Source organism: Motacilla alba, chromosome 1 (genome assembly GCF_015832195.1).
Source record: "Motacilla alba alba isolate MOTALB_02 chromosome 1, Motacilla_alba_V1.0_pri, whole genome shotgun sequence".
Classification (NCBI taxonomy): domain Eukaryota; kingdom Metazoa; phylum Chordata; class Aves; order Passeriformes; family Motacillidae; genus Motacilla; species Motacilla alba.
In genome coordinates, this window is record NC_052016.1 from 92,373,554 (window position 1) to 92,393,253 (window position 19,700).

Sequence of the window (19,700 nt, forward strand, 5' to 3'; positions counted from 1 at the left end):
GCCAGGCAAAAATCGTGATCTACATTCTCCTACATTCCATCAGAAAGGCCTCTAATTACTTAATTACTCACTTTGTTTCAAGTTAAAGAAATTCTCCTGGCTCATGAGTAGAAAACTGCTCTTTAAGAGGCTATTAGAAACTCACAGGTTCCAAGTGAGACATGTCACTTCACAGCTTATCTAAAGGAAAGAAAACACAAAAGCAAATTATCCATTCTCCTCAACCAGTTCCACCACCCAGCAGCCCTTCTGCTCGAGAGGCCACCACACTTTTTGCAGACTCATCTCATGTTGACTCTGAGTAAGTTTCATGTAACTTTCTTTTGTCCAGTTTGTTTCTTTCAAACGAGTCCTGAAAAAGATGCAGGCAATCCACCCTTCAAAAACTATGTGTCAGGCAATATACATATGGATTCTGTGTTAAAAACCTCTGAATTTCCACCAAAAAGTGAGATCTCTAGCCATTTCCAATACCTCATCTATAGAGATATCCAAAAATTATGCAGTAAAATTAAGATTAGTGCAAGCATTTCTCCAAAGATGTAACTACACCTGGCTTTACACAATACCAGTGCAAGATGCCTTTTAGGTCTCAAAGCTACTTTCACTGGCAATCCCAGAAATTTAGGACAAGTTGATTAAGAAATCAAAATACTTCCTTTAAACAGCAACAGGATCTTAAACCCTAACTAAATCATGCCTCATTGCAGAAGAACTTACACCTTCTGCCTCTTCTGCAGGCAGAAGAAGATCATTAAATGGCAGCAAGTCATAATTCAGCAAGGTGTTCAGTTGTGTACAGAAGCAACACCACCTGGAAGCCCCTGTCTACCAGCTCTGCTAGGAGAGCCCACAATATTTCTAGCTGATGCAGATTTACAATAAGAAAACAGGCACTTAAAGATACAGTAAAGAGAGAAATTTAAGGAGAGTCCAGATAGCATGGAAGGCCTTTCCATTTTGCTTTAGTATGTGCTTAAAAATATATGTTGAATGTGCTACCAGCCACTTATCTGCCTTATCTTGTCCTGGGGTCCATCAGGCACAGCATCACCAGCAAGCTGAGGGATTGTCCCACTCTGCTCTGCACTAGGGCAGCCTCACCTTGAATACTGTGTGCAGTTTGGAGCATCACAATATGAAAAAAATATTAAACTGTTAGAGAGCATCCAAAGTAGGAACATGAGGATGTTGAATGGCCTTGAGGGGAAGCTGTATGAGGAATGTCTGAGGTCACTTGGTCTGTTTAGCCTGGAAGAGACTGAGAGGAGACCTCATTGCAGTCCACAGTTTCTTCATGAGGGGGAGTGGAGGGGCAGGCACTAATGACCAGTGGTGAACTCAAAGAAATGGCATGAAAGTGTGTCAAGGGATGTTTAAGTAGGATATTAGGAAAAGTTTCTTCACCCAGAGTGTCGTTGGGCACTAGAACAGGCTCCCCAGGGCAGTGGTCACAGCACTAATCCTGACAGAATTCAGAAGTATATTCCACTGGAGAAGATTCTACTGCTCTAACCTCAAGGCCCTCCTGAAACTCTTGTATCAAACAAAGAGCCTCAGATCAGAGAAACAATGTGTATGTTGAAGGAGGAACCACTTTTGCAAAAACCATGGTAGACTATCAAGAAATGCAGGACTGTTTTATCATACCTAAGTACCAGTGAGAAAAAAAAAAAATCAACCATAACTTTGACTTTTCAACTCCCTCCTCCTTGCTGCTGCATTACAGCAAGATCACTAGGAGCGCAGAACATTGCTCTTTTACACCAGCTTTAGTAGCTCAAATGTAAGCTCTCCAGAAAATCTGGCCCACACTCACACTAAAACATGTACAACACAGGTGGAATCAGAGACTTAAGCTGCTAAAACCATTTTTTCTGCAGAGCATGTGCAAACAGATTTGCAGGCAGATTTTCTCAGAGACAACAGAAGGCATTTCTGACATACAAGAAATGCACCATTTTTCCCACCTCCAAAGCCTTAAAATTTAATGTCATTTCTAACTAGCATGATGTAGCAAAGCTTGGTGAAAGGTGGAAGGTCCCTTGCTTTTGAAAGTGAAAAAAATACATGTTCCTATATTTGCTTCAGAGCAAAACCACTGTCTGAATTGCCTTTGGCAAAGCTTTATAATATATATCTGCTGTTCTTTGCAATATTAATCTGAAATCCACTATTTCTAAAGAAAAATATTCCATAGATGTTTCATTAGGTTATAGCATCAACCCCAAGTACTTATAACCTTATTTCACCATTTTTGTTTTATTTTTATAGTCCAAGATAGTGCCACAGGAACAAATTACTAGATAAAGCTAAAATTGCCTACATTTTTTTCTGTGTAAAACTGACCCTGTCATCCATTTCATTCTGGAAAATGCTCAGTTCAAACAAATGAAGATTTAGGCCCTGGACAAGCTTCAAATTCTGAATGAAAATAGAAACTGAGCCTTGTAAGACTCCATTAGAAACAAAATATTCAAAAATCACTTTCAAATCCAGTTCCTGACTTTAGCTTCCATGTGATACTTGGCATAAATCAGATCATTTATTTAGAAGCTGACAGAATTTTGGCATGTTCCTCAATTTAATTTAATTATGATTTTGACTGCTAGTTTGTTTGTCATTTTATTCAAAGCATTTTACAAAGATCCTTGTAACTCTAGACCTACAAAGAGTTTGAAATTTGAGAGATTCTAGTGTGTTATCACTGCCTATATTTTTATAGGCTGAAATATATTAGTAACAGAATACAAAAAAACAATTCCATATGTAAGAGGTGGTGAGATATCTAGAAAGAAGCCACATTCCTAAACACTACTATGTCAACAAAAACTTCATGTATAAATCTGAGCTAAATCAAAGAATTTACACAAGTTGACCATTCAACTCAGCTATCATTATCTAGAACAATCACACAATGCTAGTTTAGCCAGACTTTTTAAAAATCCAGAAGAAACTCTTAAGTAATTATTTTAATCTGCCTCTTTTCAGTTAGCTAACCTAGCTGTGCCACAGTCCATCAAAAACTCTGTTAGCTGGTCCAGCTAGGCAGCTCTCAAAATACAGGTCAAATTTTCTCTTTTTAAGATATTCTCCCAGGCTTCCTATATTTGTTTTCACTTTCCTGCTCTTTATGTCATTTTTACAGTACTATCCAGATGGCAAAGTAATGCTCAGACCTATTTACATAAATACAGTTTCAGACACCAGAGAGTTAGAGAACACATTGCAGGGAAAACAATGAAGATAAAGAGATTTCAGGAGAGTGCAATCAAACAATCTTGCAGTCTTTTTTTTTCCTTTTTTTTCCTAATATACTCTGCAAAAGAATAATATACTAAATTATAATATCATTCAAAATAAAAACTCCTAGTATCTAACCTTTTAATCTGGAAACAATAAAAGGTACTTTAGGTAAAAGGAAATATGAAAGCAGCAGGCTAGCACAGATCACACTTCCATTTACATTGATGAATTCAACCAGTTATGTCAGGTGAGAAAGTGGGTCCCCTGTGGAATTCAGACTGCAGTATCAGGCATCAGGCAGATCCTTTGATACTGCACACATCTCCTATTTATTTGGCCCCATCCAGCATGGAAGAAATTCCCCAATTTGCAGGTGTTTCACTTTGCACTCTCCACACAGTGAAAATTCAAAGAAAAGACAGAAGGCAGTGAGAATCCAATATGTTCTAGCGCCAAAATCAACTCCGGGTAATTTTAGGTCTTAAAATTAGGCTCTCAGTGTGGAGTATTTTAGGAGAACATGGCTCAAAATTATGCCTGGCATAGTTCTATTCACTTTCTGAGAGATTAATTTAGCTCTTTTATTGTTTATACTGTTTCACACACTGCATATAGGTATCAGAGTAAGTCAGAAACAGAGACAAAATCATTGACTGCATTTACCTCAATCACTATGTATGCCCTAATTGAATCACAAGCAAAAATGATTGCACGAACTGAATTTATCCAAAATTGATAGTCTGATTTCAAATCATCATTGAGCCTACATTATTCTGACCAAACAATATAGCTTGATAGCTCATCTCAGTGTCTAATGAAGTAACATTTGCATAATGCATGAATCCAGCTTAGGAAAATTGAAACTGCTTTGCCTTAAAGATAGCCAGATGTTTAGTGAGCATGTGCTCAAGGGACAATTTCACCCAGAGTAATGAAGACCAAGACTGAGACAGATAAGTAATACAGGAGGAAAATTTTTATTCCCATTTGCAGTGGGAAAGACCAGCAAGCATTTTGGTGATCCCAATTCTTCAGTTACTAGGAGCAGTAAAATTCAGAAACTGGCACTCGTAGACAAACAAAAAAAAAAAAAAAAAAAGCTTTTTTGATTCCAATATAACAATCTCTAGAAATTGAAATAATAGAATTGTACCTTTCTATAATTCACAACTTTGACTGCTTTGCAATTTGACCTCAATCTACAGGCCTTCTAGGTAATGAGAAACACATGCTGTGCACACTGCAGCAAATATACCTCAGGGAAATACCAACCTGGAAAGCCATTTGAAAGCAAAGAGCTGTCATAGCCTGATACATGGAGTGTGTGTAAGCAGATGACAGTTATTTCTTTGTCTCAGTTAGCCAACACACTTTACCAAACATGAATTATCTGCCAAAGCTCACAATCCCTGGAGCTCACTAGCTACTGCTTCCAAGAAGGATTTTGAAAGGCAAGGTCTGAAAACAGACGTAACTCACTGGTTAGACAATACAGGTGGAAAAAGTCATAAAAACTTGGGCACATATGTCCTTTTTCTTATCTGAGAGAACCATTACAAACTTCTAGCCTATTTAGATAAACATGTTCTGGGTAAAAACAAGATTCATTAATCAACAGACAACAGAGAAAAATGTTAGTACATACAACTGAAGCCGAAAAAGATGCAACACACAAGAAAGATGATGAGCAGTTACCACTTGCAGAGATTACCAGGAGCACAAGAACAGAGCCACAATACCCACGTCACTTTTGAGCTGGTGCTTTTCTGTATTCAACAGGATTATGAAATTCAGTTTCCAGGATTTTTCTTTTGAAGAATTTAGTAATCTCTCTTGAGGAGAAGGACCAGGAGGTCTGAAATAGCATGGCTGTCTTATGAAATGCTCTCAAAATAGTATCCAACCATTTTTGGCCTTCCTCCTCTCTTACAATTCCCTGTGCTGTATCACATTTGTTCTGTTTCTTGTATAGTTTTCACAGGAACTTTTGGTTACATAGAAGAATAGTAATACAGAAGCAAATTATATGATAGTGTAATCATCACTGTGTCTATGTCAACATGATGAAGAGTCTGCAAGACCAAGTGTTTTTTCCATTTTTCTTTCTAACAGCTGGCCTAAACGCCTTCCTTCAAATATTGTTATTTGAAATCTCAAATCAAAGCAGGTACAACAATCCTATTATTACAACATATTTTTTGTTTAGGCCAGAATTCCTAAGGAAAAATACTTATAAAAATCATACCAAATTTCTTCTGGTATGTCAAGAATCATAAAAATTTCATCTAAATTTCTAATCTCACCTTATTCAAATATTCACTAAATATGCATGGAAAATACCAGTGGAGCTGAGGTAACCATTGGCATTTATGTTAAGCTAGACACTGTAAGAAAGAGCTTCACACCCTCCTACTTTTATGAACCTGTTGCAATTTTCATAAATCTGACCTGACAAATAGAGGGCCACGCTCACAAAGGTATGAAGGTTGGGCATTTAATACCTCCCATTACTAAGTTCCTTAAATACTTTTAAAAATTCTTTTAAAAATCCTTGAAAAATACACAAAAGCAATTGCAAGAAAACAAGAATCAGTTATCCCTGCTCCCAAGTCTCCCTAGAAATGCAATTTGCTAGATAAATTATGGGGTAAGCACGGGAAACAAGTCAGAAAGAACAATGGCTATTTCTTTGGTTTAAGAATCTCACAACAGCCTTGAGAATTTATTCTCCTCTACCCCTGAACAGTTTCCATATCTTTACCATTTATAACTTAAAGAAACCCTCAACAGTTAGTAAAATTATTACATCATCATTAAAATGCCTGTTGTGAGTTTCAAAGCAGTGACTCCACTTTAATGTCTCAGATGTTTAACTAAAACATATCCGAAACTCTGTGGTCAAAACTATCTGCTTCTGTGTAGTGTGGAAAAAGCTAATAATAGTTATAATAACAACTTCCTCTCACAACACTTCTTCAGGTTTCAAGGGTTGCAAATAAAATTTGCAGAAGCAGGAAAAGAGCCACAAAGTTTCATGAGAAGATAGAAGTTTCAAGTGTAGAGAGCAACTTCCCCAATGCAACACAGAATGTAACAGAACCACCTGTATCTTAAACCTAATGAATAGCAGATACAAAAGAAGACTGTGGTAGAAAGACCTTTGAGGAAGAAAGCTATGAAAACATATAAAGAACCTAGAATGTCACTATTTTTGACCACATAAAAGCCCCTTTTCCAGACCATGAAGCAATAAATTAGGACTACTTTGATTTAAAAGGAGGAAAGTGTACAGTGTTAGCAAAAGCATGGAAGTGCAGGGATACAATACAACCCTGCAGGCTGTAGACCTTTTTAATTGCAGAGACCAAGCATTTGTATTATTCTTCAGTTCTGTGTAGTCATTCAGCAGAAATACCTTATCTATACCAGAAAAAGCATATCTGAGAGTTCTTAAGAGTCAAGGGACACCATGTTCACTAAAAATCTCAAAAGGAAATGTAATACAATTCTCTAAACCTTATTTTTCAGAAATCTGACAAAAAAGGAAATTACGACCAATTAGACTGATGACAAGCTTTCTTGTGGAAAAAAAAAAAAAAGTAAGGTAGGGAGGTTCTTCTGGGTTTTGCTCATTGCAATAGTGATGTGAAAAATGCTGATTACTGTTCTGATATTCAAATGATGCTGATGAATAGTGTTCATTCTTTACCAACCAAAAAACATTACAGAAAACTGAAGATGATTCTGTGGCCCAATAATGGTTTATAGGGGGTCACCCTCTATTCAGCTATTACTTCCTAACTACCAAGCACATTTATAATGCTGCTCGAATTGCTCTATGGATGCTGTGACATCTAGGTCTACATTTGCAGAAAGTTATACCATGAAGTCATATGAATACTTGTCATTAGTACATCTCTATTACTTGCAGAACAAGTCAGCAACATCCATTTGCTTCCTGAATAAATTCATAACTGAAAGCACTAAGGAAGACCGAACTCTCAAAACCATAGTTTAAATTACATCAATATCATTCAGGAATCCAATAGACAGGTCAACACAAAAGTATTTACTCTTTCATGGAGCAATCATGGAAAGCTCAAAAACTAAAATAAAGTTGATAAGGACTTGACCACTCAAAAATGAAATTGATTCAGGCCAAGAGATTGCCAATTTACCCTAAAGTAATTCAATACCCTTTACAGAAATTTAGCCATAGTTTTTCTAAACTAATTTTCCCAAGTGTTGGTAATAAAGAATGTGAAGCCATGTATTGCTGAACAGACAAGAAGGGCAACAACTGCTTTCTAAAGGAACTTTAACACTGAGTATACTACTTCTAAAGCCTAAGGCCTGCAGGCCCAAGAAACATGTTATTGAAGTGAGAGAAATCAAGCTTTAAAAACTGTGACTAAAGTTTTAAAGTTTTAAAAACTTTCCAGCTTTAAAAGCTGGAAAGGAGTTTCTCACCACTTTTTGTGTGAAGGCTAATACATTACCTCAAAGAAGAGGTACTTCTTATATATTGTCACCCTGTTTATCCATGGAAAAAAACGTGCAGCCTAGTTGCTCTTCAAATCATTTTAATACCCACTACTGAGCAGATGAGACATTTAACTTTACTATCTTACTGAAATTAAATTGCTTCATTTGTCATACACCTTTTGAGACAACTCTAAGGCTAATACATTCATCCATATTTGAAAATCTGCTTCAATTCTGATAAGACAGAGCAGCAGACCTAAGATCAGTCCATTACCAAAGACTTATGACAGAATCTATCACTCCTCCAAGAAGTAAACTGGATTTCCTACCAATGCAGTAAATTATGGCTGCATGCATTTTATTGCTGCACATCACAGCACACAAGCTACATTGCAAAAAAATTAACCTTATTCTAGTCCATCCCATTGCATGTCAAACCAGAGCAGCCTAAGGCCCTTCTTTATCCACGTCTCTATTTCCCAGGCCCTGTTTTAGTTACACAAAGTGGAACTCTAGAGAAGACCAGTGTAGAGGCTGCCCAGGTGATATGTGAAAAAAATCAATCTATGTTCATTTCCCCAGCCCCAGCTTCCTCTTTTCCAGTCAGTTTCACTTTTGATATTGTACAACTCTCTCACAAGGTCAGTGGTGAAACAGAAGCCACAGATAGATTCAAATTTCATTTTATTACTACTACCTCCCAGAAATATCTTCATAGTGAGGCACTGACTGCCAGAGCTTAAGGCAAGAAGAACGAGAATGAGAGGTGATTTTGTTTTATCAGAAAAAAAGTCCATTAATCTTAAAAATTTTCTATAATGAATACATATTTTTTTATTATGAGAGATCCAAACTTAATAACAGTATATAAACATGCTCTAGAAACAACAACAGTAATCTGATCATAGTCTAGAAAAATGTTTAGGTGTATGATTAGTATATTAGTCCTCATAAACAAACAGACACACTCAGACTAAAATTTAGTCCAGTATTTGAGTGTTCTCTTAGGTCACAGAGCAACAAAGGAGCTTGTAAGATTTTCAGGGAAAATTACAAGTAACCCAAGGCATTCCATTGTTATAGTGATTATCTGAACTCATCAACTGGAAAACTCACTCCTCAAAAATAACTGAAACCACCTCCCTACACAATTGTTTTCTACATAGATTAGGTGAGATAGTGAGATAGAGTTAGAAAAACACACTTCAAGTTAACAATGAACAGGGAATCAGCCTTGTGCTCAAACAGGGACTTGCACTATCTTTGAGAAGATGTCTGTAAAGGAAATACTTGGGGGTATTTCACAGTGGGCTGAAAATGGGATAAAATCTGGCTATAAAGTAGTTCTGCCATATGATGGAAAGATTCAGCGGACTATGTTTTTATAATTGCAACTGTTGTAACAATAATTTTAGCAAATACACGTAAAGACAAATAGACATATCAAAAAAACAGATATAAAGACTAAAGCATACAAGAAATTCAGGCTTAATTATAAAAGCTTTGACAAGTCTCCAGATCAAAACTATTCTTTAAGATACCTACAGTGTCCAGGGGAGAAGCAGAACGAGCATGTGAGGACTTTGAAGCTCAAAGAAGTCTACCAATACATTAAAAGGTAAAAGAGAGTAAAAACTGCTTTTATTTTAGAACACTTAACTGAACAAATGGGAAATATAGCATCCATAAAGATATATGTCATAGCCTAGAGAGTGGACACAATAGAATGAAGTGATGAAGTACATAAAAGAAACACTCTGAATTGCCATTTAAGAATACTTGAGAACAAAGAGATGACCGGCAGGTAACCAATTACTATTTTTATGGATAGGTAAGTACAGTTTATAAAGTTGCTTCTCACACTCTCTTCAACATTCTTTCTGAACAGCTGTGTTAAAATGAGACTCCAGTTGTAAAAATCACATAGGCGTAAAATTCTTCCTTCACTAGCAATTTGTGCTGCAATTTCAGATTCTTGTAGCTACTCAGTTAAACCTGTATGTGTGAATGCACAAAAACACATCACAGCTTTGATGCCACTGAAAATTAAAAGTCTATTTAATCCTAGCGTGTTTACTTTTCTGTCTCACGAAACTACTTCTAGGGGATTTTCCCCCCACTATTTATGTCTAGCTCCCAATTTGATTATTGGTCTCTTTCCCTTTTCCGTTCTTTCACAGACAAGCCAGTACTGCTTATCTGTCTAAAAACAGGCTACAGTAAGCCATGTTAAGACTACAGTTTACAAGGCAATCTATAAACCTTTACAGTTATTGACAAGAACCGCAGGGTTGATGAAAAATGGATTATGAGTTTTAATGCAAAATCATAAGCTTCCTGGACACCATTTTCAGTGGAAAATACTAAAGAAAAAAAAATTTAAAAGGCAAATATATAAAAACTGAGTGATAAGGAATTCATACATCTGGTTTACAATATAAAGCATAGGGAAAAAATTGCAAATGAATTCTAAAATTAAAAAAAATAATTGAAAGAACTAATTTAGAAGATCCTTAAGATATCCTAATATAGTGGAAGATTGTTCATTATAATTACAGATATAACAAAGATTTTCAATAAGAAATGATTGAATTAAAATCTTGCATCCTACAACCCAAATTCTCTAATGTCATTGCACCTTGAAATGGCAAACTGCAGATTTCTTTAACTTAATTTATTAGATGATGAAAACCAAGACAAAGAGATATAATGTGCACACAGGAACATGTTGTTTGGCTCACAGAACGCATTTGTCATTTACTTTTGCATAAACCAGTTTTTGTATCCATTAAATGAGTCTAATCTCACATCCTATTATGTTCTTGATAAAGGACAGACATCAAGATACCTTTATATGAGACAGCTTTCATTTATTAAAAAGACAGCCTAACATTTTTGAATGGGCATTCATGTATCTTGGAATTTTAAATTCAAAATACTCATATCAATAGTATCTCCCATTTCATAACATCATGTCATAACTCAAAATGATGAAATTACTTCTTTAAAGCTATTGCCATTCACAACCACTTCCTAGTATCACTCACTTCCCTATTCAGATCTGTTTTTCCTTGTCTATTATTACACAATACCTATTTCTTCATATCAGTTTTTTTAAACCATGACCCAAAGAAATCTTCCATGTCACAAAGGAAGAGTCACCCCTGTCAATTAAGAAAACAAGTTTCTATTGTCTTCATAAAGATATTATAATGACGAGTCTCTAATAGAAGACTAATCACATTACTGTTTTACTCTTTCTGGAAATTTTGAGGTTTAAAATAGACATATTGAAAGCACCTAGAAAATGAGATATTGATAAGACTTTTAGGGGAAGTGGCAGAAGCTCTCTGCAAAAAGTCTGGAATGCAGGGTGAGCAGTATATTCCTGTGGATAATGGTGCCTTTGCCACAGAACACTACCTCTCCTTTGACTTGAAGCCTTTTTGATGGGGTCTCTAACATTTCTTCCCCTTGTGGCAGTTACAGCCTCAGTCTAAAAAGATTCATTCTCCCTTGTATTCACATGCAGTTCATCTGAGATTAACTTTGCTACAAGTAGGTGTCTGATAGCAGCTGTCTTTTTCCTGAATGTTAAAGAAACAGTTAGATATTAATATTCATACTCAAGTCTAAGCATAATTGCAACAGTTAGTGACATCTGAAAAGCTCTGCTCTACAAAATCGGCTTGAATATTCGGCTGAACACCCATTGAAAAAATATCTTAAAGAAAATTATTTCCTAGGTTTCACCCACTAGATGAAAATCACTGATGAAAACTGATCAGAAAATATACATGCAGAGTTTGATTTCTAGAGAAGCTCCACATGATTTTCCCTCAGAAGTGCTGCAGACCAAGAAAAAAGTAATTGAGCTAAGGTCTAAGTTTGGAAGTACACAGCAGGAAAGTCCGCCTTGTACGTGTTGATGATCTCACTCTTGAAATAGAAGAGATGGAAATCAAAGCAATCATCGCTCTTTTTGCTAAATCAACCACCACCTTACCAAGTTGCTTAGACAGAACAGCTCAACTTTTAATAATAATTTAGGGGAGAAAAGTTAAAAGGTCTTGTCCTGGTGAGAAATAGAGCATAGGTGGGTTCTACCAAGAACCTCCTTTTATTTCCTCCTGAAATGAGATTTTCATGCACATTCCTCTCCCTCTGAAATTTCAGTTATATGACAGATATCAAACTGAAGATGGTCCCTTTCTTCCTCTTCCTCTGACACAGGTAGTTTTCGCTTCTATTTCTGTTCAGCTCTTGGTGTACCCATGCTTCAGTGGTTCACAGTCTACATGAGAAACTGTTTACTTAAAAGTAAATAAATTATTATTTTCAATTCCAAAAATTGTTTGATTTTTTTCTTCCAGTAGACCAAATAATGGCTACTGAATACTGTAGCCCAACAGTTAAAATAACACAAACTGGGGGAAAAGAAGCTTCTCAATCAGTTCAGCCACTGCAGAGACAAGACATCATACAGCACAATGGCTCGCAATTTTGTGAGGACTTGCCATCTTCACTGTAAATTTGAGACTGCAAGATCATTACTGCTCTCTTATGTATTGTTTGGACAAACTCCAAAGTAACAGAGCAGAAATGTAGCTTTTGGACAAAAGTTTGCTACATTTGAGTGCCTAATGTTAATTTCCTATATTTGTAATTAGGCCTGAGAACAGAAATGAAGTTCAAAAGTACTAAGGTAGTTCAGATTCAGTTTCAGTGCGATGTGCTGTCCACAAGCACATCTGAAATAATGTCCATTTCTATTTGAAAGTTTAAATATAACTCTATGCAGTCTTGAGTCCTTAAACCTCAGATACCTAAATTTCATATATTATTATTTTACTTATCATTCTGCTCTTACAGATTTACACATATTTTTTTCATCAGCTATAAGCAAGAAATATCTCAATGTCGTACACTCATTAACTATCCTAACGAGACCATTTACTATAAAAGAGATAAAATATTAATTTTTACAACTGATATTTTGGTGCATTTATCTATTTTGGGTATCTTGAACTCAAAGGGTATCTTCAACTCCATGTCAATGCATCAGTAAGATTGTGCTACAATAATCTTACAAAACCCACTGATTTCTTCTATGACTAATTTTTTCCTTCTACCTGAAGCAGTTTTGATGAAATGCTTTCTTATTATTCCACATACAATTCCAGCATCCCAAAATCCTACTTACAAAACAATTCAGAGAGGCAAAGAGCAAAAACACATTGTCCCCATTGCTTTTGAACAGAGTGCCCATTCCTAGAGTAAATGCAAGCCAGAGGACCTTCCAATAAATTCTACTCCAGAGAAGTCATTATGGTAGACCATCAGGGAAGGGCAAAATAATTAGCTATTTATTAGTTCAAGAATGGAGCAGCTACTCCCATTGCTTGACATTCAGTACTTCACATGAAATATCAATCAACACATTTCACAGTTGGTGAATATGACACCAAGTTGTCCACAGCACATAATTTGTTTCTGTGTTTACTTGTCAGATTTTCAACTGCCAGGGTGCATAGGAGTCTCTGACCACCTTGTATTTGATATGCTGCAATGATCTGTCTTCTTTCATACTTACAGGGAAAACCAAAGAATAAGGCTGAACAGACATCTTCTAAATTCAGGAGCTTTTCTTCCAAAAACACAAAAGATACATGCAATGCATTTCATTAGGTTCTTACAGGAACATTGTACACAGCAGCCTCTGAATGCCATTGTGGAAAAGAGACATTGCTTTGAAGAGGTTATTTTAAAATCTTTAGTACAGTAAGATATTAACAGGCCCTCCATTTCCAAGTTTATTGTATTTTTTTTAAAAATCAACCTCATTTAAGAAGGGAAATAATATGATGAATCCAAACTCAAAAGTTGCACAAGCAACCACAGCTACCCATAACCCCATAGCTACATTACATCTATGTGCAACTCCTTCAAAATTATACTTTTACATTCAAGATTGTTGGTAACAAATGAAAGAAAAGCAACCACTGAATAGATGATGAATTCCACATAAATATGCTGGATTATATTATGACTTTCATTATCTCCACATTATTAAGCTCTGTATATTTGATTGCGTCTTGAAACAACATCTCAAGAGTTTTCTTGAAAATGACTTCATACTTTTTTTTCCTAAGATGGCTATTTTACCACTGAAGCTCTACCAGCATTTTTCAATAGACAACACAGAACAAAATAGTGCTTATAGGTTTGTTCTCTTGATGAGACACAAAAACCAGAATTATAGCTGAAAACAGGAGTATATCAGAATCAAAACAACCTATCACTGTGGTATTTAGTGTCTTTTTCAAAAGTTAGTGTTGATGCCGAGATCAGCAATCCAGATCAAAATCTTTGTAAGAACGTCACTTACCATATTTATTGATGATACAGGACCAATGCTGTTAACATAAATGTCAACATCAATAACTGTCGGTTTTACTGTGGAGAAAGAAAGAAAAAAAATTAAATATTATTTTGCAGACAACATAAATAATTACTTTAAATACTTTTTTTCCCCAATAACCATGAGTTCTTTATCTCAGGTACAACTACTGAGAAATATGGATAATGCATTTTTAGGAAAACATGGTTCTATTCCTCCTACCCAACAAAAACAATTGCCATAAATTAAAATCTGTACCACTTCATCATCATGATTCCAATTTGTCAGCAGCAATTTGTTAAAGAAACTTTCAGTGCTAAGCATGGTAGCTCGAAGTAAAGCTCAAACCTAAGATGCCTGACATGAAAGTGGAAATAATGCAGCGTATTACTTTTTCCCTTTGCCTCAACATTCAGGTCCTTCAGCCTGTTCGTTCCAGATCAAAAAAAAATCTTTCCAGATTACTGCATATCATCAGCCCTGAAATCATCCTAATTTAGAGTAAAATCTCTATGAAATCTGATTCGCTAAACCTAAGCAACTCTTCTTTCAATTCAGATTCATTCCTTTCAGACCACATTGCCTTTGCACTCGTTCATTTAGAGGTTTTTGAATTTGATTTGGTTTAGTCAATGTACATTTCTCATCAGATCTTCCATCTTTTCAGACTTCAAGGACTTTATAAGCCAAGACAAGCTCTGTATTCTTTTCTTTTGCTGAGGCCACTAGGATTTCTCTTTCTTTCATCATCTTTGGTGTCAGTGTAGCTGCTGGACATTACTGAGCTCTTACTGGTGACATAATCTAACTCTAAAATAATGCCAATCTTACACCAAAAGACACATTAATTTTTTTTTTTTTTTTTTTTTTTTTTTTTTTTTTGCTTATACTGCTTCTAGCCCCACATGCTGGAAGAATACATCAAGCTCTAAATTGAAATCTAAATTAGTGGTTTACTCTCTCCAGAGTTAGCGGACTCAAAACTTAGTATAAAGAATAAATGCTGTTATAACCTGCATAGTGAGAATTGATGCAAACTTACCCCTAGTAAGCCAACAGCATCTGTTGCACATCTTTCTTTCCCACAGAAGCACCTTCTCCTCTACATTGTTTTCAAAAATCTCCAGAGAGTATTCAAACCACTGAAGTTTGGGAACTATGTTGGACTTGGACTTTTTTCACTAATCCCCAAGCCTCCTACAATGAGGAAATGCAGGCATATCAGCCATGCAAAACTCAGAAAGCTCTCCTCTGGGAAGCTACTGAGCAGAGAAGTGAGGAACAGCTAAATACCAAGGTTCTGATGGAAGTTTATCTCTGGTAACAGTCAGTCAATTGGTCTAAAGCCATCTGATAGATAGAAAGGGATCTTCACATGTAAAGATGAATATTTTTGCCTGCATCCCTCAAATTTCAGACTATCAAAAAAGTGTCAAGTATTTTTAAAGTACTTGAAAATTTAGATAGTTGTGAAAAAAATAATTTGCATGCTGGCTTGTCCTGTAAGACTTTGGAATGTACATATCATTAGGAAGTCTATATCCCCTGTTGCAAAAAACAGACATTGAACTGGGTACAAATACTGGTTAAAGATGATACCCATTCTCTCTAATTCATTAAGTAACACATACTTCTTGACTGTGTATGGTCAGAACATCCAGGATTATTTAAGGTCATGGTTTCAAACTGTCTGAAGTAATGGCTGATGAGCTCAGATCTCCCCTTCAGCAAAAGAAAATGTGAATTCAGCTGAACAAGCTCAGCTGATTAAAGCAATTCTAATTGTACCCAGCTAATAACTAAATAGGAGTCTAGCAGCTTCTGGTAATGAGTTGCCTCAAAATGCAGTAATAAATGTCATTACACAAGAATTGGTAATAGCAAGAAACTACAGTTAGCTCTTCCACCAGAACAGCATTCATGGAACAAAGAGCTCTAAGCTTTATAGGGTTTATGCACGTGTCTACCTGGAAGTTCAAGTCTAAGGAGTTCTGGTGAACATTTACGGCACTAGACTTAAGGATGCAAATTGGCCTGCAACTGAATCTTGGCAGGATCAGGAACAAAATTCAGGACCAGAACACAGTTCTTGAAATCTGTTTTTTTAATCTGTTTAATCACTGCAGTTAAGTGTATCAGTAGAATATGAGGTGATCATTTCTCCTGAATGTGCTGGATCAAATTCTCTTAGGGTGCAAAAAAAAAAATAAAAAATTAAGCACTGCATAGTAATGCTAAAGAGAATTTGATCTTACAGTAAAGGTCTAACCTTGAAACAGAACAATAAACTATGGTCACTTCTTCTATCAGACATTTCCAGTGAAATTCAATTTGAAAATAAATAATAAAAAATACAGGTAAGCTATTATACCTGTTAAATTTTTTTTTTAAATTGAAAGTTAATTTCAGTTATTTTTTTTATTTTCCTAGGCAGAGGTAAAAAATACAATTGTAATTTGATTGCATGATAAATGTGTGTTCAGGTTTTAAAAGAAAAGACAGATGAGCACAGTTCTTGTTGCATGTGGTCTTTCGCGGATATAAACACATACAAACAAACAAGGGATTATGAGGTATAAATTTTAGATTCATTATCATAGGTTTTTTATTCAAATACCAACCAAAATGTACAAGGTTTTAAGATTATTTCCTCCAAAATGTATTATGAAAAAGGAAATAACTGAGTCTTAGTGTTATCATGTCTTATTAGAAAGAACTCACCCTACAGTGCTCTTAAAAATAAACTGAGTTTCATGGAAATATGAATTAGCTACACTATCAGGAAGGCTGGACCAGATGATCCACTGTGTTCCCTTCCAACCGCTCTGTGATTCCGTGATTCTGCAATTTCAATGTCTGCTCAGTTTTTCTGTGCATTGCATTCATTTGTGAATGCTCAGTTCATGAAGGAATTCAAGCCACACATGGAGTTCTTGAGCTGCAGATGGAGCTTTTTTCTTGTACTAGAAGAATGCTCACAGTGTTGTTGACAGAACAATTAAAGTGTTAATACCTCACTAAAAGCTGACAATAAGATTAAATATGGATACTCAGCTACAGTACTGTTTTGTTATTGGCCTAAACCCAAGATAGTTCTAAAGAGCTGTCAGAAACTTAGAAAAAATACTGGCAGAACCATGTGTATACAACATGCAACAGAGCAATTAAAGGTTGTCAACAAATGTACCAGCCTTCTCAAAGCTCTCTGAAATGATATTTCATACATGGCAGTAACTTTCCCCAACAGACAGTGTAAGCACATCTGAGTGATTGCAGTGTTACACTGCTACTCAGTGCTACCTAAGGTAACCTAGCTGCTTATCACAGTCATTTAATCTTCAAACATGCTGGTTTTAATTGAGATGGGGATTTATAAAGCAAATCAAAATGTTTTTAAACAAAACTAAGGTCATCTGATCCAAATGCCCTGGCTTTGAGACAGACAGTGTTTATATTCCAGTCAGCTCTGTAACTATCATGTTACAAAGACACTGCCCACAAGTAGTGCCCACAAACTTAAAAAAAGCCTGACAGTTCAAAACACACCTAGGACAACCATAGGATTCTTCTAGTTCTGCATCGTGGATTTACACTGGTGAAAAAAAAAACAGAACCTGAGCTTGAATCTCATTAAAATCCACAAAGACATTACTGTTGGACATATGTGAGTTGATCATGTGTATTAAAAACTCAACAGATAAATCAGGAGAATTTTAAAAGACTCTTGAGTAAATCAAAAGAGGGAATGTTATACAATTTCATGTCATGTAGGGGAAAAAATCTGCAAAAATTCCTGTCATTTTAATATGCTTATTTACTACTCTGAATTATTCTGTCCTTTTAAAATATCTCTTAATTTTGATAGATATCCACTATTCAGAACTGATGCTTATTTCATGAATGAAACCACTTTTCTTCCTACAGAAAGCTTCCTCCACATTTGAAGTCTGTCCAAATAGCACTAATGTTCCTGCATAAATCATAAATATTTAGAAACATTTTTAAAATTTTAATATTGAGAAATATTTTTACAAGCTCAATTAAACAGAGTATGTCTTACTGAGTTGTCATAGATTTTAAAATAAAATTCTTTTTGTTGAGAGTTAACCTTTCTTACACTGTTCAACCAACATTCAGGTTTATTCTGGTTTTACCCAACACAGTGGTGGTAAAAAATGTTGTAGACCAATACACATTTATAGAGGCAAACTAGAACCAGATTTTTAGAAGACACATAACTACATAAAAATCACAGTACGATCTCTGTTCAAGAACTACAGGGCTACTTGAGTTCTGCCCAAATTTCACAAGACTTCTGAACGCAAATGACTAACAAGATTGGCTCTGCAGTAATTAGATTTTTTTTTATATTGCTCTATAATGATATTTTACGTTCTCTCATTACCACATAAATTGCTATTTTTAAATTAGGACAGAGCTGCAATAAATCATTACACAGTTATTGGTAACTGTAATAGTGGTGATTATAGTGTTAATTTTTACTTTGCATTAGTGATGATGACTATTCCAATTTTCCTACATTACCTTACAGGCAGCATCTATTTACCTAGCTATTCCTATAAAACAAACTGCTATGCTAACAAGTCACTTCTCAAGACTAAATACTGTTTGCTAACACATCTCCATTTTACAACAAATCACCACATTTGAAGAAAAACCTGGTAACAGGAAGTGTTAAGCCACCATCACTGGAGGTATCTAAAAGATGAGTGGATGTGGCACTTAAGGACACGGTCTAGCATTCAGTTTGGCAGTGCAAGGTTAAGGGTTGGACTCTAATAAGAATCTTTTCCAACCTAAATTATTCAATGGTTCTTTTCTACAAATCTATCAGTGAGGAAAATTAAAAACCCTCATTCTTCCTGTATGGAAGAGAATGGGCTTGAAAACAGATGTCAAAGTCCTCCACTTGCTACAGTCACAGACACTAACAGAAATGACACCCATATATGTTTTAGGTTTAAACTACCAAAACGGAACTACAAAGGAAAATCGAAAGAAGAAAGAAAGTTTGGATTAAAGCAATACCAGGATGAGAACACAGTCCTCTGAAAACAGTATTTTTTTTACATGCTAGGTTTGGTTGTCATTTTGTCCAGGAGTGTGAATGACAGTGCACACATAAACGGACTCCCTCAATTAACTACAAATCACTTTTATTCTTCATTTCCCACCATAACTATCAATCAACCTTCAGCACTTTCATCCTTCATTTACCATTCCCTAATGTGCAAGCTGTAATTTTTCAAGTATTATGTTGTGGAATGAAAACTGCAGATCTTAATGGTTATGCTTGTTTTTCAATCAATCCCTACAGTTTTAATTTTTGTTTTACTTATATTCATCAGAGAGGAGAGTTCCTGTGTGATATCATAAGACTAAACGATAATAGAATTTGCTCCTGCTAAGTCTAGCAAGCTAGCAACCAGGGTCTGGATGAAAAATAAGAGCCATGACAAAACTATACAGACGTAAAAATGAGCAATAACATTTTAAATAATATGTGCAGAACATAATATCTCCCTGTTTGAAGATGACAGAACAATTA

At 35.5% G+C, this 19,700-nt stretch overlaps 1 protein-coding gene across 3 annotated transcripts in view; it reads right to left on the reverse strand.

The window, feature by feature from the left end:
* The window catches only part of GABRG3 (gamma-aminobutyric acid type A receptor subunit gamma3), a 298,494-nt gene that overhangs the window by 268,241 nt on the left and 10,553 nt on the right, over nt 1-19,700 (reverse strand). For all 3 annotated transcript variants that reach the window (XM_038131046.1, XM_038131038.1, XM_038131056.1), the window contains exon 3: nt 14,120-14,187. In XM_038131046.1, coding sequence (XP_037986974.1) covers nt 14,120-14,187 — 68 coding nt within the window. The remainder of the gene's footprint in view (nt 1-14,119; nt 14,188-19,700) is intronic.